Source organism: Diadema antillarum, unplaced genomic scaffold, assembly GCF_040938485.1.
Source record: "Diadema antillarum isolate AM-2024a unplaced genomic scaffold, OU_Dant_1.0 scf00000192, whole genome shotgun sequence".
NCBI lineage: Eukaryota > Metazoa > Echinodermata > Echinoidea > Diadematoida > Diadematidae > Diadema > Diadema antillarum.
In genome coordinates, this window is record NW_027271081.1 from 1,853,833 (window position 1) to 1,879,010 (window position 25,178).

Below are 25,178 nucleotides of genomic sequence, written 5' to 3' on the forward strand. Positions count from 1 at the left end.
ATCCTTTCCGTACGAGATTGACGTATTTCTCACGTTACTGTGTGATGACGGTTCCCTTAAACAGCAAGTCAAGTTTATCAAAATAATTATTCTTCATGCAAAGTGATGACTTAGTAAGTAAAGAAATGCAAGGCGAGAGGTATGTCCAACGTAATTTACTCGCATCATATTTCAAGATATTAGATGTAGAGTAGGAGGGAACATCTTAGAATAGGCAGAAGATGAGAAATTGGGAATTGTGTGTGTGCACAGGGAGGGGGAGGGGCTTGGCGAAAATATTCCACTTTTTTCACACACCCTTTGACGCCCGTCACTTCCACGTCTACAATGGAACAATGGTCACTCCAGACAGCCAATTTACGGCTCGTCCGATTGCGTGTGTGCGTGTGTGTGTGTGTGTGTTCATAATCGCTCCCAAGCAAGCAAGCAAGTGTGCGCGCTACGCCGTGCGTTGCAAGGCAATTACCAGTTCGCTGTACCAGAATGGGTGCACACCGCTTCGGGCATTTTTTTTTTCATCTTCTTCTTTCGGCGGGTAAAACTCTTGAGCGGTCTGGGCCTGACGGTTAATTTGAGATGTCTCTTGCTCTGGGTAGGACGCAAATCGAAGGGACATTTATAGTGAACCACTCTCTGGACATCACATGCACTTGGATTTCTATCATAATTGGAAAGGAATAGGACAGCACCTGGGTAATTATTTGTCCTTTATTCTGAGTGTTTCGCTTTTTTGATGATTATACTCCTATAAATTATCAAAAAATTACTTACTACTGTACGATCTTAATGAAATACTGCGAAATATACCAGTAGGATAGTTTATCAGGAACAGAGTCGTTTTCAACAATATAGTTAGTCAGTTCGGGAGCCTTATAAGCATGGAAGATGTATGATTGTGTGTCGTTTGAAAATAAAAGACCACCACACCAAAACTACCCGTTGGTGATCTACGTTTTCTCCGTTGGAGGGTTTACGGTGACCAAGTTTCATGGTATACAACAAAAATGTATATATTGTATTTTCTGAGCTCATGTTTCTGTCACTTAATAGTCTTATTGATTTGAATGTTTTTACCATTTTACCTCATTTAAGAAAGAAGAAAAAAGGGACAAATAAAAACGTATTCACTTACGTCATTTCCATATATCAGTTCTATTATCGTGCAACGAGAAACGTGACGCATTATCTTTGTTTTCCATTCGGAGATAGACTTGTTTTATCTGATTTTACGTCGGGCGTTACTGCTATCACCCATGACGTGCAGTACGAGCGGGGACTGATAGTGATAGGGCGTCAATCGCTGAAGAAAAGAATAACTGCACTCTGTTGACATTCTGATCCGAATTTCGGTCAGTGCGTTTTAATGTTATAGGGCGTCAATCTCTGAATAAGAGAATCAACTACACTATCTTACAATTCTGTTGGGATTCCAGTCAGTGTATTTTAGTATTCAGGACGTCGGTTTGTGGTGAGGCCTCGCTGAGATGTCCCCTCCTGATCAATATTTGGGTCATGATAAATTGCTGTTGTTTCCGCGATGAACCGTGAATGTGAATTCGTGTTTCGAGCCAGCGACGTTTTCTCCTGTATTAGTTATTTGCAGTTGTTGGTTTTGTGTCTGATTGCTGTTGTTGTTGGTTTTTTTTTTGTTTCCATCTCAAAGTAAGACTGATAGCCTCTGCACATATCAATGGATGGTATGCCTTTGTTTGCATAAAGGTAGATTCACACAATATTGCTAATCTTAAAAGTATTAATTCAAAGTTTTAAATCTCGATTATTAGCAGCTACGTGAGAACGTATACACTAATATGGGGCTAATCGCAAACGCTGCTTATGAGTGTATGTTTTTCTTTTCCTTCTAAGGTTAGATCATCGGGTGGGACTCTCGGTAGAATGTATAATCTTGACGTGTGTGTCGTGTGGATGCTCGTAGTTTAAAGGGGTTTTTTTGTTGTGTGTTGTTTTACAAAGTTATTGCTGATAGCTTATATCAAGAAGCTCTTATTTGCTTTCTCTTTACACAGCCGAAGAGAAATTGGTATTTTCCCCCAATAAACGAGTGCCTTTTACCATTATAATACATACAGTGTCTCCAAAGCTTGTGCCAAATAGTTACCTCGTTAGGTCGATGAAGTCGAAACATGATATTCAAAGCTCATGCATTAACTTTGAAGTTGCATGCTGTTGTTGGTATATTTTCTTTTTTAAAATGTTTAGCAATACATTGACGTTCGTCTTCTTGACGAGTCTTTCAGACTTGGTATAATTAAGCACCGTGTTCAAATTAATGATTTATAATTTCCAGGCGTAAACTCTCATTCGATATATTGTTGCGAGGTTAAAAAAAAGCAAACAATATCGCGCCTTGGTGTGACAACTAGGAACACACATTAAAGATTGATATGCAGATAACGACCTTTATCCCACAGACCAGAGAGACACTGATATGGGATTTTGTTTTCACAATTTCGGAACTTTTTCATCAAAGCTGCAGACAAGGTACATGACTGTATTTCTTCCCTGTAACATGTCCCTGGCCAGTGATAAAAATGTAAGTGTCAGTTGGACTTTCCGCTTTCGGTACTCGCGAAGAAAATTTGAAAGTCTTATCTTTCCTTGGCATCTACCTGATGCTCACACAGTCAACGGAGCTGTTAACATTGGCATTCATAATGATTGCGACCGATATTTTACCCTATATAGAAGTCGGGGTGTAAATGTAAGTGTGTCTACTAATTCTAAAGGAGGCATGAACGGCAGCATTTAAAGAGCTGTGTAGAATGCATACCTTATATTTTCAATCCACAAATTAGCGCAAGCATGCAGATTCGACTGAAAACAACTTATGGGTTGGCTGCAGTCGATGCGCTGTAAAATAACACACACGCGCACACACACGCGCACACACACATACATACATACCAAAAAAAAAAAACACACAAAAACTCAATGCTTAATTGTTTAATGGTTTACTTCCCGCCCCTCCCTTGACCCGGAAGTGACTGGAATCAGGACGCAGTTCTCACCACATTATGCAAGAAGGCATATTTCAAGATGTACCCAATACTATAACCTAGATCAGCGCAGGACTATCCTATGATAGAACGACAACACCACTGCATGCTCCGTGGACGTTGTTTTAAACGGCAGTCAAGACGTGAGGTGCCAGAAGTCTGCCAAGATGACCTCCACAGAACTTAAATGCCGCAGGGTGACATTGTTTGATTCGTGGAATTTAATTCCAGGCCTTAACCCGATTGTACATGCTGGTAGGTCGGTGTGTATTAAAATGAACAATCTGTTACAGATTCAAATATGAATTTGAATTTCACTTGCGGTAAGCCAGATACCCGTGCCGTCCGTTAAGGTTTTAATTTGCGCCAATCTAATTAACAACACTAGTTGGCAGATGTGTGCCGCGAAAGAACAGATCAAAATCTTGCGAGGGGGGTAATTTGTGGGCGTGGGGCCTTCCGGCATGGGGAGTAACCTCGCCGTGGGGGAACTGGTGGCCACACGGAATGACAGACCGAATGGGAGTGAGCACTCTTGGAAATAATCCATTCTTTGATTAGTTCAATCGAATATGTTCAACTTTTGAAGAAGTGTTCATCAGCCCCTTCAAGCAACAAAATGTAATCTAATATATGCACACATCTCACTTCACAATAATTCATAGCTCACGTACTCACACAAACATGCACGCTTCAAATATAGTATTCAAGTATTATATACGTACATGTTGGTATAAATTATGTGTGTGGTGTTTATTGTATGAATGTATATGCAAGGATGTATGTTTCTCTACAAATATGAACAAACGTTATATAGATAGATATATATAGATAGACAGATAGATAGATATGGTAGGAAGATAGTTTCATTGTTTGATTGATAGATTGATTAATTGATTGATTGATTGATTGATTGATTGATTGATTGATTGATTGATTGATGTATTGATGGATTTGACTAGTTGATATGGTATTCTAGCAAGACACGATGCCTGTGTTCAGTTGAAAAAAAATGGTATATGCGCACCCGTCACTTTGTCCATCAAAAGAATTTTAAGATCGATCGCGAAGCCATTTTAAACTGATGGTATGCACAATTTGCCGCTGGTCAAGATATCGTCAATTTTCTCTCGGGAGTGCTACCTGATTCTCCTTATATAAATCTGAAATCAGACCTTGACCTGTTACCGTGGTAAAGTTGATTTATTGGCTTTATGCTGCTTAAACAGGACATTTCCAGGTTGCAAAAATCCCTATCCATAAATCATGGATCTTTACCCTCGATGTAATTATTTGCTCATGCATTAAATTGCAATGTTGAGGTGATTAGGACAGGCCTTTGTTATCACTCCACTGCACGGGACAAATCAATATCAGTATTACACATCATTACCTTCATGTGTTACGTATGTATGTATGTATGCATTTATTTCCATTAAAAACATATAAAAATTACAGTTTAAAACGGCTCGAATGCCCATATTCAGCGCTGCCGCCATGTCACTTACACTGGTCTTCCATGGGGTCCAGTTACAGCATTTACAATATGCAAGAAATATAATTATAATTGATACAATAGAGATAAGTTGAAAAAGTAACGCCCAAAAATACTACAGAGATTAAGGTTACAACAAACATACATGACATCACTTAATCAAACATTACATATCCAGAACAATACAAAACAAACCCGGTTATCCTGTCACGACCAAGAATACATTGTAACTGGGATTCATAAATTTTGTACATATCCTTAAAAAAGCATTTAGATTTATAGCTGATCGAGCAGCTGACGGCAGGTTATTATTTGTACATAAATGCCGCTCAATATCTAAATGATCTTTTAAGAAATTCAGTATAGGGTTTAGGTATAAGCTAAGCTTGTTTCGGAATCGCAAAGAGTAAGGGTGGGAGAGATAATCGAAAGATTCAGACAAGTATTCTGGGGTCATACCATGGAGCGTTCTAAACATGTTGTCATTGGCTGTTTTGTTGTTGTTTTTTCTGATGTGATTTTTTTTTTAATGTGTGTGATTAAAATGAGTGGAGAACGAAATGAAAAAAAAAAAGAAGAAAGACGTCCTGAATATTTGTTTTCGCCTTCAAAGTTCTTCCGAGCTTGAAGAGATACCTTCAATTACATATAAGTGACACAGTGCCATTCCTCTTTGTTCACGTGTTACAATATCGACAGGCACGGAGCGTTGTCAATGTCTCTCAAATCCATAGCAGGTGGTTTCGTCTCGGAGGATATAACTGTCGGCACTCTTTGTGCGCTTTCTGTTCTCACGAGGTGACAGTACGGAGAACCCATATGACATAGCTTGAAACCCTGCCACATGGTGTGATCTGGGTTCCTTCTGTTTATTAGATACAATTGCAAGTGTTGTTATTGTTGTTGTTGTTGTTGTTGTTGTTGTTTTCAAGTAGTCAATGCCTTCTCACACCACCCCGGCATCATATTACATCGCGCAGTTTTATTAAAAATCTCGATAGTGTTTTGCGAGCCCTTCGTCCTAATATGAATGACGTCGATAGAAAATAACGACATGAAACCTTGTACAGAAAGTAGTAATTAGAAGTATTCATACAGTGATCATCTGTCGATATTTTCTACCAACGAAATACCTCTTTGACGTCAGTGAAAGGAGTAAATCAGTGATGAAATTTATCTAGAAGCTTTCATTCCTCGTGCAAATGAAGACATTTAATCATGTCGACATTATTAGTTCACTCTAGACAGCCACCAACCAACCCTGCCTTCCTTTAGTGGCATTTGTAGGTGGTAAATTCGACCTTCAATAAGAAATTATGAGATATATAGAAATTTTGTCTGCCAGTATTATGTGAGTAGCGAGCTTCTTTCTGTGCACAATGTATTAACAATTTGAAAGAAAATATAACTCTTTGTTCAAACGTAACTGTAATGAATATGCTGGAAATGAATACATGAAGAATCGACGCTCTCCTTGGGACTTCACAGCCAACACTGTCCACTACCCTATGCCACCCTTCAATTATGAGGCTCTAGTTAGCGTCGATTTAGTTTCTTTTAATTCATCAAGTTGATACATTAATAATTATGAATAGGAGCAGAAGAAAAACAAATTACAAGTGGCCTTGCCTGTTGGTAGATATGAGGAAAAATAGATACTACAGAAAAAAAGACAGACCGTTAACTATACCAGAAGAGGGATTTTAGGTCGCCGCTGCAGCTTGTTCGTCTGTCCCGATATCACGCTTGGGTACACGTCGGTCGGTAGCCCGCGCCCTCCTCCGCCGCTCGATCAATGAATGTATTGCCGGAAACCCGGTGCACAAAGAAATTTTTATCGCCATTCCGCTCGCTATTAATGCGTAGCCTTCTTGGTACCTTTATAATTCAAACATAGATGGTTGCCAGTACAATCTACCGGTAATGCATTGTTCCACAGTTGTAGTCATTAAGTGCAACGTGAATGCATGTCTATTGTGTTTTTCCCCCGAGAATGAAGTAAAAACGTTGCACGACACTGTCTCCATCGTGCTAGACAATAATATAATTTATTCGTCTTCAGAACTATTCTGGGAAAATGAGACAATTACAACTCATATCATTTGGCAGAAGAACGCGGCTGTCAACGGATCGGGAAAGTATGAATTCTCGCTATCGCCAATGACGTAAAAAGTACCCGGATGTTGATTTAAGCGTCATTTACGGTGCATTATGGGATAGTCCGGTAGCAAAGTCACTTCCGTTCGTACGCGCGTGATACGTGACTAATGCTATTTACACACACAACCGACTGTATTCTACGTGTACTTCCGGTTTTCTCGACTTGAATTACAGCTTTATATGATTTGAAATTTCTCCATTCTTAAGAAATTGCTGTTAATACGACTATTGGTTGTTGCTGCGAAGCTGCCACGTGTTGTTCGCACGACAACAAATGAAAAAAATCTGCAGAAACAGGACCCTTACTGGCATGCGAGACGTGACGTGGCCGCGTGGGTGAAGTTTGCGGGTGACTCCACAGCGCAGTACGTGCACGCGCGACTTACTAGTAGTGATAGGTAGCGCTATATAGCACTAGGTAGTAGGCCTTGTGCCTACGTACATTTAGTCTGGTTTCCAGACCCTTTGCCAACTGGACTCCGCGGCGACGAAGTCGCCGCCCCGCGACGAAGTCGCCGCCTTTGCCGAAGGCAAAAAATCAACTTAAACTATACTAGTTTTCGACGTTGAGGGCGTCAATATCATGGATAGCGAAATAATATGGGCAGAGGGTCTGGAAGCCAGACTAACGTACATTGTACGTACTTACTTGGAAGAAGTTGCTTCGGAGACAGGATAAGTTCCAGATCACTGTTCGTTCCCGATTGTGTTCGCGACATTTCGACAGAGAACAAATTAAAAAAAAGATGGGCATTCCATGACGATATACTGTATATCCAGGTGGGTGAATATTTTCCAGCATATTTTCAGCGTATGCAGAGATGACTGATCTGTGATGTGCACATCGATCGCATGATCAAGCAGTACGCTGTACCGGTACCGGTATGTGTTACGAGTAGCTTATGCGCTGCGTGCAGTGGTGCATGCTACTAGTAATGCGAGGCGAGGCCGGCCGCCGGAGCTGGAGGGGACTATAGTGTACGACTACTCGTACTGTATGACAGGCCTGGCCACTCGCTGGCTCGGGCGGTGGTACAGGCCAGGGGCCTACTGTACTAGTATCCGTGGTCGGCGCTGCGCTATAGGTAAGGTACACGTACGCGCACGCTAGCATTGTGCAAATTATGCTCCGCGCCGGAAGTGCTCTTGCAACCAAGTGTACTACATCTTGACGAAAAAGCCACATCCGGGTACTTTTTACGTCATTGGCGATAGCGAGAATTGGGTCTTCAATTATACTGAAGCGGAAGTGAGTGTGCATTTATGGCGGGCCAGTGAGAAGAATTATTGCGGTATATATACGAGGGGAGAAAACTTCAGAGACGTCCTACCTTCTTGCAATTTATGCCTCGTTGTATATACTTCTCATGTTTTATATAATATAATATAATGTAATATAATATGATATGATATAATATAATGTAATATAATATGATATAATACAATACAATATAATATAATATGACATAATATAATATAATATAATATAATATAGTATGCAATACGCAAAATTATATTATATCATACTATATTATATTATATTATATTATATCATATAATTTTACATTATATTATATTATATTATATCATATTAAGTTTACATTATATTACAATATCATACCACAATGTATGGATATTATATTTTTTCATACTATAAAATTATACTACCATACTAACATACAAATTATGAATGCGCTTGACTTGCACAGTAGGGAGATGCTTTGGGTTATACATTGAGACACTTGACCGAATTTTGCCACCTATATCCTTATCGTTTATATTTCACGGCTTCCCTGCCGTCGTTTATTTTTATATGACACTTACCCTGCAAATCTTGGCGCTAATCTTAAGAGTGGGGGACGGACATTTTCTTCTCTCACCGTGTCAGTTATTGGTATATTCTATGAGGTTGTGTAACATTGCACTGCGGAGCCTTGCAGAGGTGGCCAACGTTTTACTGCGAAAACAAGTCCACATCTTTCGTAGATATCACTTCATATAAGATATCACACACACACAGAGACAAGGATTGTATATGTACAAGTGTGTGTATGCGTTAGTGTGTTTGTGGTGTGTGCATGTATGTATACTCACATTCATTCAAACGTACAAACATAGGCATGCGCACATACATACATACATAGGGCCTACATGCATTCATACATGCATACATACATACACACAAAGGGAAAGGGGGAATCAATCACACTCCCTATAACGTCTTGTACATAACGGTCTTTAGGCCTATAACATGTATCTTATACAGTGTGTGTTTGTGTGTGTCGGTGTGTTTGTATGTCTGGTTGTGTGTCTCTGCTTGTATGTCTTGTGTTTTATCTGTGGATTTATGTGGGTGAGTGAGTGTGAGTGTGTGTGTGTGTGTGTGTGTGTGTGTGTGTAGCATTTGACTTTCTACTCAGCGTCGGTGTGCCACGATTTTTTTTTTTTTAGCCAATCAGAAAATGTTGAATCACAGCAAATTTCGGGGTTTTTTTTACTCGACATTGCTCTTTTGAATATTCTAATTTACTGCCTCTATTTCACCTCACGCTTGTGCATACAAAATGAATGGTTTATTTACTTGATTTTACAAAAAAAAAAACCCAAAATGTTGGCAGTTTTAGAGAATGTCCTAGAGATGCCTGAAGAACATTATGTTTATGATTACATCGTCATCATTGATTTATTGATAACGAGACTAAATACAAGTTATTGAATCAATGATGTACTGCTTTTTCTTTATTACGTGCAACTATAAAATTTAATGTTTTCCAAAGATTTTTGTTATGCATATAAACTGCAGTCTTTTGGTTATGTTTTGTTTAAATTTGTCACACCCTTGTGATTCATTATGATTTGATTTGAGAAGCAAAATAAATACGAACGAACGAACAAGTCATGCGACTATGTTAGCAAAATTTCAGACATAATTATGTTTAATGACGCTTTATATCCTGCAGTAACCGTCTGTCATTTTGTGCTTTTTTTATTTGATGTTTTACTGTTTAAACAGAAGTTATTCTTGAGCAGTTACATATTGACCGAGAATATGTAGCTAAATGATTGATATGACAAGGTCAAAATTTGGTATTCACGTGCATGTTTGCTAAAAGGGAAAAAATCATTACGTATCTACCTGGAACATCGATAGTGACTGTTTCTATGATGCCGCGCAGAGCTCCGAGAAAATAATGAGATCATGCAGCCATTCCAGCAATATACGCCCACTGATATCTCTCTCTCTATTTGTCTCTCCCTCTCTTATCTACCTCACTGTCTCTTCTCTCCCTCTCTCTCTCTCTCTCTCTCTCTCTTTCTATCTCTATCTCTGTATATATTTCACACATCCATATCCCAATCACCGTAACGCCCTCTCTCACTCTCTCTGGCTCTATCTTTCTTTCTCTTTCTCTCTACCTCTTCCCACATCGAACCTTCCAAATGCAGGTCGGTTTACACCTAGCCGCATCCATGTTCCCCGTCCTTTTGACACCTACCTCTACCCCGCCAGACCCGCGGTAGCAACGTGATCAACTCCGTTATGGACGTCCTTCCGTGCATTTCCGTAGCAGGCAGTGTCTTGCTCACGCTGACGTGCTGTGGTGAGTAACAGATTTCAATTAGACACCTTTTTTTTTCTCAGAAAAGAAGAAATTGATATCCATACATACTACTATGCAGAATAAAGAAATTGCATTAGATTTATTGATATTGCGTGGTGAGGGAAATGCGATGATGAAATTTATGACGTAAAAAAGATCGCAACGTTCTCTCTTTTTTTGCGCATACGAGGAGAAAACAGAGTATAGAAAATATGGGGGAAAGTTTGTAGCTGCTTGCTATTTCGTTTTTCTTTATTTATTCTCTGTATCTGCCAGTAAAATATAACCTCCTTATCATAATTGTTTATGCACACGTATTTATATGTGTGTGTATATATATATATATGTATATATATATATATATATATATATATATATATATATATTATTCATATTATGAAGAAAATGGCATCAAAAAATGAATCCACTTCCATGCCAAACGTTAACTAATTGGCAAATCGCACTAAACCGTGAGCGCATGTGTAAATTATTCTGTGCTTCTACAGTCATGCAAGCTCGAAATAAAGACACAAAATGCTGGACTGCAAATGCATAGATAAAGCAGAGATCCTCATCACTTGGGTACTTTTATGCTCCATCGTCATGTATTGCTCTTGACGTTTTAATATTTACAAATGTATCTGCATGTTGTATTTTTGCTGACTTACACCTAAGAATTCCCCAACCTGAGTGCTGTTTGCGTTGTCGCTACGCAACAACGCCAGAGCAATTCTGGGTTTTAAGGTTGGATAAACCTTCACAACCTTGGTCGTCCTGTTGTCCTGTGAAATGTATCATGGAAAAAAAAAACACCGCCCGAGAGATATTCCGCTGCACCTAATCCGAAGAAATGGCACGAAGAGGTCACCATAAGTTTATACCAATTCCTTTGAAATGGTCTACGTACTGCTGACTTGTAATTGCCGCCATCAAAAATAAAAGGGGGAAAAAAACCTCTCTCTTTCGCTTTCTCCTTGAGTCGGTTCCGCCAGTCCAATTTCGACGGCACAAACTCATTCTCTTTCAATGGAAGATATATCCACGCGACACAATCCTTCGTTGTTTTCCTGTTCTACTTTCACCGTCCTCCATTTAAAAAAAAAAAATCACTATTAAGCTTTCAACATAGAATCATTAGAACAATGACCGGTGCCTTTGATATCATAGAGTTGGAGAGAATCTTACGACATTCTTGCTTTTCACAATTGTTTTATCAAGGAAGCATAAATGCTCCGCAGTTATTGTATATTACATGGTCTTTGTATAATCATCCTTTTCATTTGTTATGGACATCCTCCCCTCTATACTTGACAATCCAGTCTCTCCCTCTATCTATCTATTTATCTATCTATGGTATGTATCTATCTCTATCTCTATCTATCTATATCTACAATATTTGTCTATCTATATCTAACTATATATATATATATATATATATATATATATATATATATATATATATATACATATGTCTAGATTATATCTATATATCTATATATCTGTCTATCTATTTATCTATCTATCTATCTATCTGTCTATCTATCTATCTATCTATCTATCTATTTCTCTTGCTGCTCTCTTTTATGGCAATGTGATAATGAGAAGGATTCAGGTTAGCTTAGATTTGCACAACGCACGATTAACCCGATTTCCTATTCTCGACGGCTAATGATCACGCTGCAATTTTCTGAAAGTAGGCGCTGTCAATACCAGTGCTATTACCTTATTAAAAACCAAGGATGTCTTAATGGCAGCGATCACTTACGCTATGCCAAAGCACGAGTGGATCTTTCGCTTATGTCCTATTTGTTTTCCAACTTTGCCAAAACTGACTTGCCGAGCACAAAAATAATGTTTATCAATCAACCCGCGACGGCCCCGTAAAAGTGAACGATCGGATCGGAAGCCCTGACTTCCGCCAATACATCCTCGCTAAGGGAGTTGTGTGTGATTCGCGCGTCGGGTTATTTTTTTGTCATCCAAAGCAAGCAAAGTATATAGTTGAAAATTTTCTCTCTCTTTATGCATATTGTCGCGCGATGTGGATCACTAAAAATCAGGACAGCGCAGTCGTTCATCTGTTGTTGTTGTTGTTGTTGTGTGTGTGTGTATGCGCGTGTGTGTGTTTTCTTTAATAATAGTTTCATTTTGTAGTTTGCTGTCTCTGTCTCTCTTCCTTTCGTTTTCTCCTGCGTTACCTGGTCAAAAGAAAAGAAATGAACAAATTTTTTGACATTTTTTTGATCTAGACAAGGGGCATAAATTTTTGAGTAATATTATGTACATATATACTTTTTGGCATAAATCATTCATTTTTGCTTCAATTTTTCAAGTACCTTTAATCATTCTAATTTAATTTTTTAACTACTGAGTATGTTATCTATTTGCGTCAATACACATTATCCTGATCTTCCTTTACAACCAATATGTGAATATCATATATATAATATATGTATAAGTAACAAAGCTGCAACAAAGTTCATGCTGTATTCACCAACGGTTTATTTCTTCACACAAATTTTCGAGCGTCTCGCCGCCCTCTCTCAAGTGTTGATACTGAGAGAACAATAACCTGAAGATATAAACCGTTGGTGAATACAGCATGAACTTTGTTGCAGCTTTGTTACTTATCTTTTTATCTTGCCATCACGTGGACTACCTTATCAACTAATATATGTATATATATATATATATATATATATATATATATATATATATATGTATATGTATATATATACATATGTATATATAATATATGTATATGTATATGTATATATATATATATATATATATATATATATCTGCGTCATTACACGCTCTTCTGATCTTGTTTTGTAGTCGATACTTTGAATATACATGTATGCATACATTTAAACCTCAATATTGTAAAGTAAATATTTTCAAATACCATAACTTCAACATTTTATTTTGTTTCGATTATTGCGTCGATGCACGTGCTCTAGATCTTGACATACAACTGATGCTTCAGATGCAAATAGCATCTGAGGTCATAAGGAAACTTAAAACACGAAACTGTATTGCCAGAGACCGTAAGCTATAGCTGTTTCAATGTATATATATATATATATATATATATATAACGTCAAGCATTCTTCCCTGTAGTAATGCTTCACTACCTTGTGTCGTTACGTATCGGTGACGAATTACATGTGTCGATCGCTACGACGCGCCACGTTCACTCTGATTTTGACCTTCTTAGCCGTATAGCAGCCGATAAATGAATGTATACTCCACGTTGTTTACGAAGTGCCTGCTGTCGACTGAACCTGACATCATTTTTCTTGCAGAGTGCCTATATGGTTTGGTTGTCAGTACCTGATTAATTGCCTTCAGCATAAATATAGCAAGGACAGATTCCGACAACCTGCCGGTTTCGCTTGATGCTTTACTATGTTAGCTTAATAATTTGACCTTATTTAACATGGTATCCCTTTCAGTGTTAACACTGCTTTACCAGAGGCCTCTCTCAGTATGATAATCCCGGCATAATTGCCAGGTATACCTCCTCGTGCACCATGGTGTAAACAGGGGCCTCGAGGATGAAACATTTCGTGTAAAACGGCTTGTATTTGGAGGTACGCGCTTGCTTCTGCAATAGTGCGGAGCTTTTACCATATCCTCATTAAATTGCATTCCATCTCCATCTCCGCTGAAATGGTTACAACGCCTCCTCCCAGGTGAGACAATGCGCATGTGCAGAACACCGTGTTGCGCCTAATCGCGTAGGATTAGCGTCGCGGATCTACAGCTCGTTGTTGACACCCAAGAGGCTATACCAACCATAAGCATCCATATTTCTCCTAACATTTATGTTGCATACATTGATCGACACGTGATGTAATGCAATGTCATCTCGCCGTACACTTCCGATCATTACCTGATTACCCCCCCCCCCCCCCCCCCCGGCCGCCTTAATTGTATACCCCTTATGTACTCCGCCGTAAATTTGCAGGGATCATGGTTACAGGATCTCAGCCCATCTGAAACTAATGCGTCTATTCAAGTATGAATATTCCATGTCACTTTGGACGCTACTTCTAATAAGCATTTATGGCAAGAAATAAAAAACAAGAAAACCATAGTGATCATGAAGTCATGTGGTCCTGTAAGTAAAAGGTCTTGAAGTCACAAGAACACCAAAAGTTGATATCATTCAGCGAGGTTTGGTACGACTTCAAATTGAAGAATTTGCTTTCAAGTTAGATTTGATAAACTGCGAGAGAACGATTTATAGGGAAGAATTTAGAGTTGACGCCCCAAAGGGTATGGGACAAAACATGAGAGTCTCTAAGTGAGGCTGTACATACACTCATATTCGCAAAAGGATTAATGAATGATGATAATGATAAATGATAATAATAAGTTACAGAAACAACAACAAAACAAGCACAAATAAAATGATTAATTTTGACAATTTGAGGCACATTAGCATCAATAACGAGAGGTCAAAGTTCTGGTAGAACTTAGGTTGACTAAAAAAAAAAAAATCAATCGTTTATTTATGGGAGATTGAAAATTTAATGCAGTCATATCATCATGAATAAATGCCTAGACTTATGTAATGAACAGGATGAAACGGAAGCAAAATTTTTAACAGTGTAATGTCCAATTACCTCAGGAGTCGGCCATTTTCTGTTTTACTCCAACCGATGCGGCACGGAGGTAGATTTTTCTTCATTCATTGCGACTCTGTGCCCGCTAGCAAGACGCGACCCCATTGCTTAATAATGTGCCTGCTATGTAAGTATACCATGCAGGAAATGACCTGCGGAGTTGGGATCATTCTTTTTTTGTTCTGTATTGTTTTTACATTTTTTTTTTTTTTGGACAGAGCTACAGAGTCACCGAGAGGAAAAAGTGGGGAAAACTCACAATGACGCCAAGACATGCATTTGAACGAGTGTCGTGACTATCAACCAAGATTATATATATATATATATATGTTCCTGGTTCCTCCCCTCTCTCCCTCTCTTTCTGTCCTTTCTCTCTCTTTCTCTCTCCTTTTCTGTACCTCTATCCTAATCTTTCTTCCCTCTCCTCTCGATCTCTCCCTCGCTCTTTCTCTCGATTCCTGGCTTATTGCCTGCAGCATTCATTTGTCTAATGTACATCCTCCTGCTCCGATGCTAAACCTGTGGTTACCCTGTCTCTTTCCATCCATATCTTTTCTTTTTCTTTCCCTCTCTTTATCCCTCGATGTTTGTCTATATGTCTGTCTATCTCTCTTTCTCTCTCTATTTCACACACACACACACACACACACACACTTACCATTCTGTCCTGCTCTCTCCTCGCCTCTGCCAATCTCTATTTAAATGGTGGATTTCATGAAATTCAATTCCGAGAATAGCATTCGCAAAAGTAGGTCAACATCACAATGGCCGGCGCTTAAACGGTCACACTGGTGTCGGTTACATATCATTTTCATTTAAAGCTTGCATCCAGATTACATAACTTTTCCAAAGAATGCTTTCGGGAATGGAAAATGACTGTTTAAATGAATGGTCCCGATTAGGAATGTCCATGGATGTACACTTTCGCATTGTGTACATGACGTCATGATAAGGAATTCTCTCTGGTCCTCGAGATGGTAGAACTCAGTCTTCATGATTTGAAGTAAGCGGTGGTCGGAGTTAAAAAGGAACTAAGAAAGTCATGTATTCAACAATCAAAATAGGAGCGAATCATTCAATGAATATTTGTCTATATGTGGCATATTTATATATGAATTACAAAGATCATGTCACTTGAGAAATTTCGAGGATGTAAACAGAGCGTATTTACAGAGTTTGCGTCGTTTTACGCGAATGTGAATATCACATTGAACTGAATTAGCCATATTCCATTCACATCAGTATAGTGGTGTGAGAATAATTCCAAACAAGCCTTTCGACTGTGCATTTAAAGAACTTTCCTTCGCCAGGTTATCGACGCTATGACGATAAAATATAATACCTTCTCAATGACTCAAACAGAATAGCAGTATTAAACCAGGCAACACGCATCAAATAATGTCCGTCTCATTCAGTTCGGCCGTCTGCTCACATTTAGGAACATACAGCTCTTTCTTAGAAAAAAATGCTGCTTCTATTTCCCCAACAGAAGCTTCTGCTTTTGACGTTGGAAAGCGAGGCATATCCCTCGAAGACTCGAGACGAGAGTAGCGGCCCGAAAGGGGTAGAAATGAGGTCACCCCCTCTCAGAATTGATTTCGAACGAAGCCGTGGTCCCGTAAAATTTGTTTTTTGTTCAAACATCCATCATTGTAGCGGGTAAATACCCGTTCTGGAGTAATGGAAAATGATATGTCATTCACTACTCTGTCTTCTGTTCGGCAAAATGGTGCATTTCACGGCTGAATGTGCCGAAATGCATTTCAAAGGGCCCGTTGTAAAATTACGTATTATCATATTTGTTTCGAAAACGTTATGATTTTTCCCCACCATTTATATTGCCCTTTTTGAGATAGCTTTTTCTAATCACGTTTCATCATACAAGCGTGTATCGCATACTTCACAGAATGAATTAATACATTTAAAGACTAGAGAACTTGATTCAAAGATTATAATTTTGATATTTACATACTTTTTTTAAAATTGAATACCCCAATAAGTGTTGTATATTTCCACTTGTGGTGAGAAAACTTCACAACTGAAGATTTGTATTCAAGACTGAACAAAATACAATACTCATATATATATATATATATATATATATATATATATATCCCTAGTTGGCACCTTAGGGAGACATATTGGGGGGAAGTGTCTTCATTAGGGAGACAACTGGTCATTAAGGAGACAATTTTCGTGTCTCCATTGCGTAAATTGCCATTGAACATGTATTTTAAAATTTGCATATAAAACAAATGGAAATGTCTTCCAAATGACCCATCTAGGAGTATATATATATATATATATATATATATATGTGTGTGTGTGTGTGTGTGTGTGTATATATATATATATATTGTGTCTGTGTATGTACTTTTGGACAGTGAACAGTTGAATCGTCTGTCGTACGGTTTTGTGTGTTTGTTTTTGTTTTTGTTTGTTTGTTTGTTTTTTGTTTGTTTGTTTGTTTTTTAGGGGGGGAGTCATTTAAAACACCGCGGTATATACAAAATATTGCACGAGGTTAGGGAGGAAGGGAGAAAATCATCTTCAATTGACCTTTGGAGATAATGATTCCATTATCATCGAATTTAGCCTCGGCCGACTCTCTGCACTCGTCGCAGATGCTGAAGTTAATTTCCTATATGTGCTCCTCCTCGATTAACTAACAGAGAGCGAACGATGAGGAAAGCAAGAGAGGGGGGGGGGGGAAGCTCGCTGTTTTTTCCCCTTTCCTTTTAGAGAATTCATATCAATGATCTTTGGCGGATGATCTCTGCCAGAGATCTGACGATGGGGGCCTATCAGCTGGCGAGCTTCAATATCCAGCCCCCATTTCGCCCGTCTTGCCGCTCAACCAGTGCTAGATAGGCAAAGGCAACCAAGGCAAGGAAGGGAGGGTAAGGCAGGGGGGAAATATATATTATATATGTATTTGAACGGGATTTCAAGCTGTCATCGCTTCATCAATTTCACCGTAAACATGAGCGACTCCATACCGGGAAAATAAGGAGGGAACTTACCCGCCGATATGATCCTTGTGAGGCCCTAAAGGGCAGGTAACCTTTTACTGGTGTAATTGCACTTTTTTCTCACGAACTTCTCTCTCCCTCTGTCATTCTCTGTCTCCATCCATCTATCTGTCCATCTACCCATCTATCCATCTATCTCTCTCTCTCTCTCATCCTCTTGATTTCATTCACTTTATTTTACTCTTTCCTCCTATTTTTCATGGGCTTTGTGTATTTCGTTGCTTCTTTGTTATGATTACTTGCGCAGAAAATTACACATTGATAATAGATACATATATATAGTCTCACCATGAAAATATAGCAAATAGTGTAAAATAGAAACCCAGCTAACAATCACAGCCAAATGCTCTGATCATACACATCTGGAGATACTATAGTGGTCATGGCATCCAATCCATTAAACCATTGAGAAAACAACAATTTCGTCTGTGTATTTGCTGGTACCCTTTTCTCGATTCCACTCGCCATTGCGACTGCTTCATCCTTTGAAGAAAACTTTTCCATCCCTTTGGTCGCCCCCCTAAAAAAACAACACAACAACAACAACATAATAAAACAAGACAAAATCCGCATACTACGTTATAGTCATTATCCTTCTGGATAAATGAAAAAGTGATCGAGCTCACATCCTCGGAAGCACTTGAGATCCTCAACAAAATACTCCTCTACTACTACGACGCTACGTGTTGTATTGATTTCTTGAGATTGCGTTTACCCCAAGTCATTCCTTCAAATTTGAGAAAAAAAGAAGAAATCTCGAAAACTAAAGGAAGATCCGATTCCGCTTAAGTCATTCACAAGATATGAAGTCCTTAAATTTCCAGAAGAGAGAACAAGTACGCAAACGAAAACGGTTTGCATTTACAGTTTATTAAAGAGAAGCACGTTCAATTCTAATCATGTTAAATAACATCACATATATGCCTGTTGTGCTGTTGTGAGGAACGTGAGTCGATTTCAACTTTCTCAACGCAGTGTTGATTTGAGTATGTACTCCTCTTCCCTATCACACATCTCCATACCCCACCCCACCCCACCGCATCCCCCCCCCCCCTCCTCCAGCACCACATCCATCCGATTCACCCGATATAACACAGTGTCACACGGTGTGGTTAAAAGCGAGCGATGTTTGATTGCTTAATTGCCTCGTCTCAAGCACGCTATCAAGTCATGAATAATGGATGTGCCTTGCTTTAAAATGACGATAATCACTCCTTCCACATGGGGTGCATGATCGCGTGATTTTACAAGGTGAAATACATTAAGCAAGCTGGACTATTAGCCTTCTGGCAGTGTTGACTATTCGGAAATAAATGTCGTTTTCACATCAGAACATGCCGGGAAAACAAAAGCGAAACAAATACAGGACTTGTTGTTAATGCGCCACGTCCAATAAATCCCTATAATAGACAGCGATTTGCTGGAACAGCAAAGGCGTATGTTGAACGATAAAAGCAGCTTAACTTATACAGCCTAGTCGTTTTAGTACGACATGAGGGCGATTATGTAAAGCCATGTTCAATGCGACTCCTTGGTACATTTTCAATGGGACTAAATTTGTAATGCAATATTTTATTTTTATATCCTTCGCAGAAATTTGCTGATGCGATTTGAACTTGCATGCAAATTTCCGAAAGCGAATATCTGGTAAATGCAAGAGCAAAGATAGATAGATAGATAGATAGATAGATAGATCGATCGATCAAGATAGATAGATAGATAGATAGATAGATGAAAATATATAAATGAATAAATAAATACATTAGTAAATACATAAAAGGAAATGAATTAATGAAAGCACAAATATTTAGTCCGATACGTAAGTGCAAATAGTTAATCAACCAACAAGGCAAGTGCCATAATGTGTCTCGCCCATTCGCGTACGAGAAATTGTACGCGAATGGGATATAACAGATTAAAAAAAAGAGATATAACAGATAAAAAAAGAGATAACACAGATAAAAAGACGTATAAAAGGGTAAAAATTTATGGCAAAAAAGAAACGTGCCATAGAAATTTAATATTGGGCCCTTAAAGTTCGTTGACCCCTGCCTGTGACCTTTGACCTTGTGGTGACCATCCACTCCCCAAGGGACATCTACCATCCAAGTTTAGTCACAAATGGAGTTATGGATCAAAAGTTATGTCCCATAATAGAAACGCGCCATAAAAACTTAACATTGGGCTCTAAAAGTTCGTTGACCCCTGCTTGTGACCTTTGACCTTGTGGTGATCATCCACTCCCCAAGGGACATCTACCATCCAAGTTTAGTCACAAACGGACCTGCGGATCAAAAGTTATGACCCATAATAGAAACGCGCCATAAAAACTTAACATTGGGCTCTAAAAGTTCGTTGACCCCTGCTTGTGACCTTTGACCTTGTTGTGACCTTCATATATGGTAAAATGTGAAACTTTGTATGACCCCTCTCCCCTCGAAGTTTGATTGCAATTGAAGCCCACAGTAAAGAGTTATTGAAGTTTTTGTAGCGTTACGGACAGACGACGGACGGACGACGGACGAACAGACGCCGCAGGCGATCCCTTAGTCTCCCCTCACCTCCGGTGGGCTCGACAATAAAAATCATGGAAAATTCGAGGACGACATTAATTATCTACAGATCAATAGATGAATGAATAGACATATACATGATTAAATGCCCAGGAGTCTTACAATATGACATCTGCGATCATCATAATCATGATTATTAGTGTGCGAGGGTGACTGAAGTCTACTACATAGTTCACATTAGGTTATGATTGCTTTCTTGCTCAATAACCAACCTTTCGTGTAATGTGGCAAAAAAAAAAGAACCACAGAGAGAATAAATTGGGGATGCTGCAGGTTTAATTGAGCCTTTTCAGTCTACAAGCTGAAGCTTCCAAGAATAACGGATTGAGAGTGAGAGAGAGTCAAGCATACCCTGGTTATACAAAACGCACAGGAAAACATAATAATAGCGATGTTTTATTAACTCTGTAGTATATCCATCTAGAAAGAAAGCGGTGCGCACAATAGCCTTAATCGATGGCGCTATATTTCCCGGGCACACGCCTTCGCCTATAACGCCATCCATTAAGAACCATTAGGGTGGATCTAGACGGCCAGGGATCGCAAATGAGTAGTTAGCGCTTGCCGGAAAACGTTGCGGTCCGCCGCAAATGCATTTTGACTGGTTATCCACCTCCTCAATCCCGCTTGTTACGTCATCAGTGTGCACACATGTCATGAACTTTTAGACAACACGGATCAGGCGTAATGCTGTAATTCTGATGTTCCGGACCTTGGCTGCTTGTTAGCGATGCCTTCATTGCACCTATCGCCTCTACATTACCTTTTGTATAAAGCAAGAATATTGCCTGTATTACGCCTTAACCCTATATTAACTGGGGGGGGGGGGGTGCCCCCCGCCTCCACATTTCGCCCCGCGATTCCGCAACGCGCAAAAAATTTGCCGCGTCGTTTCATGACTTTTTTTATTGAAATCTCCCGCATATTTTGAGACCAAATTTGCGACGTCCGGGTACACCGTTCTGAAGTTACGTAATGTTTTGCATATGCATGTCAACCCGAAAACAGCTCAAATTCATGATTTCGTGTGCAAATCCAATGCAAATTGTGTTTTTTTTTGTTAAATTGATATAAATTAGATTATTTCAACTTTTAATCATAGAAATTAATCAATTCTAATGAAGATAAGCTTGAAAAAGTCCCTGCAACAAATTTTGGCCCCAAAAAAAAGAAAACAAAAGGTCGAAAAAACAACAAATACATAAGAAATCAACAAAACAATAAAAACAAAAGAAATTGATTTTGATTGTGCTATCTTTTTACAAGAAAATTGTTTCGTGTGTCTTGAAGAATTCTGACCCAAAACTTAAGCAATCCTTCAGCCTTTACAGGTGAAACTATGATTTCATGCATAAATTTGCATAATTAATTTATCAAAAATAGAAAGTCAATATTTTTCTATTGTATGACCATGTAATCTTGTAGATGACATCCGGCTCTATGTTAAGGCAAAATTTTGCGGCGATTGCGCGATCAGCGGCCTATTTTAACTGGGCTATTTGAGACCAACTTTTTACGGGGGGGGGGGGGTCTTGGTCTCAAATAGCCCAGTTAAAATAGGGTTAAAGCTGTGGTTATGGATGATTCACAAAAGGAAACATACAAAGTTTGGGTTTTTTTTTTTTAATTCTGCACATGCATATTAATTATTATGCCCCTTGTAGACCCTGACACTTTGGTACCGCAAATAAAAAATAACGTTGTCGGGTTTTTTGTTATTTTCCCTGTGTTTTTTTTTTCAACATGCACCTGGAATTAAGCCTTTTATGGATTTTTCCAATCATATTCTTTCTCCACAGATATCAATTCCTCATTCCCCAGTAAATATATTAGAGAAGAGGAAGAAAATAAGCTGCCAGACATTGACGTGTTCAAAGCCGTATACCTGAGGAATGAAATCTATACTGTAAGCGACTCTCTTCTAAGGGTCTCTGCGGATGACTCACTGTCTATCGAGCATCTTAAGAAATCAAGGAGTTAGTGTCCTTGCACGCACATGATATTAGTTGCATGATATCAACCTCATAGTAGAAGTGTATGTAGGTGAAAAGAGGAGGGATTGTCGAAGAATTTCGAGATATCTCCTGTGTATGACGGATTTATTTACAATACCCTGTCCTCCATAAACCCTTCTATAAACCATTTATTATCTCTTTTTTAGAGGCTCGCGATGACAGGGTACAAAAACGATTACACTTTTCGGTGCGCATGCGTGAATTTACCCTGCAAACTAAAATGTGATATAATGTGAATATTTAGTCTCGACGGGGGAAGAGTATCTACTAATGGATGTTAAATATACATTAAAGTGTTTACTACGAGCAAACAGGTTTGGATCTTGATCGTAATAAGGGAGGCGAAACCCGGACTTTCATTTTCGGGTGCACCCGGGTAGTGATTAAACAGTACATCGCAGAGAGCGATAGATCCTCATTTTGTCTGTCTGTATCCATCCGCTTTACTCCGTGTCTTTGATAGGCTGCAAACCTCCACTAGATTACTTTCCCATTTCGCAAAATTTGGTCAAATTGTCCGGGCGGTATATATCATCTCAGTGCCGCAGGTAAACAAGGTACGCAATAAGCGAGAACTCGAGTCCACGTTTGATGGCAGGCCGGCAGGTTGGCCATGGTCTCGTGAACACAATTTCGTTGTCGGAATTGTTGTTTGCTGTTGTTTAAAGACACGATCTAGCGTGGGGGAGCCATGGAGTGGGAAGGCTAGCCCGGCTCGGATATATTCGTGAATCCTCGTAACGAATTGTGTATAGCTTTATCACTGATCTCTATGTAAATACACACACAGCCGAAGGATCTCGACTGGATTCGATCGTTACCGATGAGTGCACGCTTCGATGCACATGGTATTCGCTGACCGGACGGTGCTATTCGTGGTTTTCGAATGTACCCCGGTGGGCAGCGAATGAATCGGGCAACCCACTAATCTCCATGCTACTGAGACTTTAAACTCCATCGCCTTCTTTCCTCACTTCCCCTTACAAAATAAAACACTAACAAACAAACAAGAAAGAGCTGCTGCTGCCTATACCCTACCTTTAAGGTAGTGTTATAGGCCGGAGTGTTAACCCTATTAAAGGCAGCCGATCGCCATCCCTTATGGTACATAACCTCCGAACGACCGAAGTTTGTGCATGTAATTGCGCAATGCCAGACTCGGTGCTATATCCATAAACGTGTGGGACAATGCTGCCACTGAGACACGTGTGTGTGTGTGTGTGTGTGTGTGTGTGCGTGTGTGTGTACGCATCGTACACAAACATTGTCACCGCGAGCTGCGGTGATTGGAGGAGAGAGGCCAGAAGACGCGTGGCTCTTTTGGCCTCTGTTCATGCGCATGCGCACTGAGTGTGCGTCCATTCGGAAGCTCTCGTGGCTCGCTCGGACAGCCATTTTGGGTTAGGAGATTTGTAGCATAGAGCTCTTGTAGGTTAGCGTGTTGTTCGCTGACCCACTGAGCCAGCGCTATTCTCATTCGGGGTCACTACATTATACAGAATGGGGGAGGCAGCGTGTTGCGTTCGTCTCCGTGCCGCACAAACCACTCGCCACGATTGAGTGCCTTTAAGCCCAAGCTATTTTGACCCCTCGCAGGCCCAAGGGGGGGGGGGGGGGGCACATTGTGCCCCCCTATATAACATTTTTATTTTGATGTATCGTGATATTTGGCACGTAGGTAGAGTAACTCATACATCATATGACCGTACATTTGAATTTTCACAAGGTCACTCATGGAGGGAGCTATTAACCAAAATATAAAGAAATACATGGGAAATATGCTAAAAACATGATTTTTTTGTATAATTTCTTTATCCCCATTATATATGTCTTATTATAGACCAATCATTTTCATATTTGCCACAAATGATAAGCAAGTAGAATTTTATTATTTGTTATGGTTAAAATTTCTCAAGGTCTCCACATGGGGGCGCTATTCATATCAACATAGTGATACATTTTGAGACCTGAGATGAAATGTTTGGGATGGGTACATGTATAGTTATGACATTTCACATTTGCATAATACTGGAATTTTGAGATTGCAAATTGATAATATGATAAACTAATGATATTAGAAGCATGACTTGGATGAAGGAATCAAAATAACTCAAAATATAAGGGCAATCTTTAGAAAATATTATTGTTTTTAATTATCTCTATTATATCTATTGTTTTATGCCTTTGTCACATAAAAACAAAGGAAATAATAAGAAAATCTTTCCAGGACCATAATTAATTCAAATTTTGCTCCTTCAAGAAATTTCAGCCAAGAAATACCCATTTCATACACTGTAATGCTGTTAAATGAAATGGGAACGAAAAAAGATGCAAAATCTGACTGACATGGTTGTCAGTTTATGGTTGCCATGGCAACCAGCAACATCAAATATAGCTAAATTATGTATTAAAATGTTTGCAATAAGATTTTAGGAAAAGTCACCAAATTTGGTTGAAATCGGATTAAGGGCGAAGGAGTGGCAAACGAAAATCTGGTAGGGGGCACAATGTGCCCCCCTTGGGCTTTATAGGGTTAACATGAGAGTCGCTTATTTTCATCAAGTCCCATCCCTGTTTTTAATACTCACAGAGTCAAAATCTGGATACCACCTGGGATGCGATGAAAAAAACATGTATCTTTGCAGTGGAA

The 25,178-nt window shown here is 39.2% G+C and overlaps 1 protein-coding gene across 1 annotated transcript in view; it reads left to right on the forward strand.

Annotated features, from left to right (window-relative positions):
* Window positions 1–598: 598 nt before the first annotated feature.
* The window catches only part of LOC139723480 (uncharacterized), a 46,789-nt gene continuing 22,209 nt past the window's right edge, over window positions 599–25,178 (forward strand). Inside the window, exons 1-2 of the mRNA XM_071634723.1 lie at window positions 599–693; window positions 10,120–10,274. Of these exons, the coding sequence (XP_071490824.1) occupies window positions 10,214–10,274 (61 nt within the window). The 5' untranslated portion in view covers window positions 599–693; window positions 10,120–10,213. The remainder of the gene's footprint in view (window positions 694–10,119; window positions 10,275–25,178) is intronic.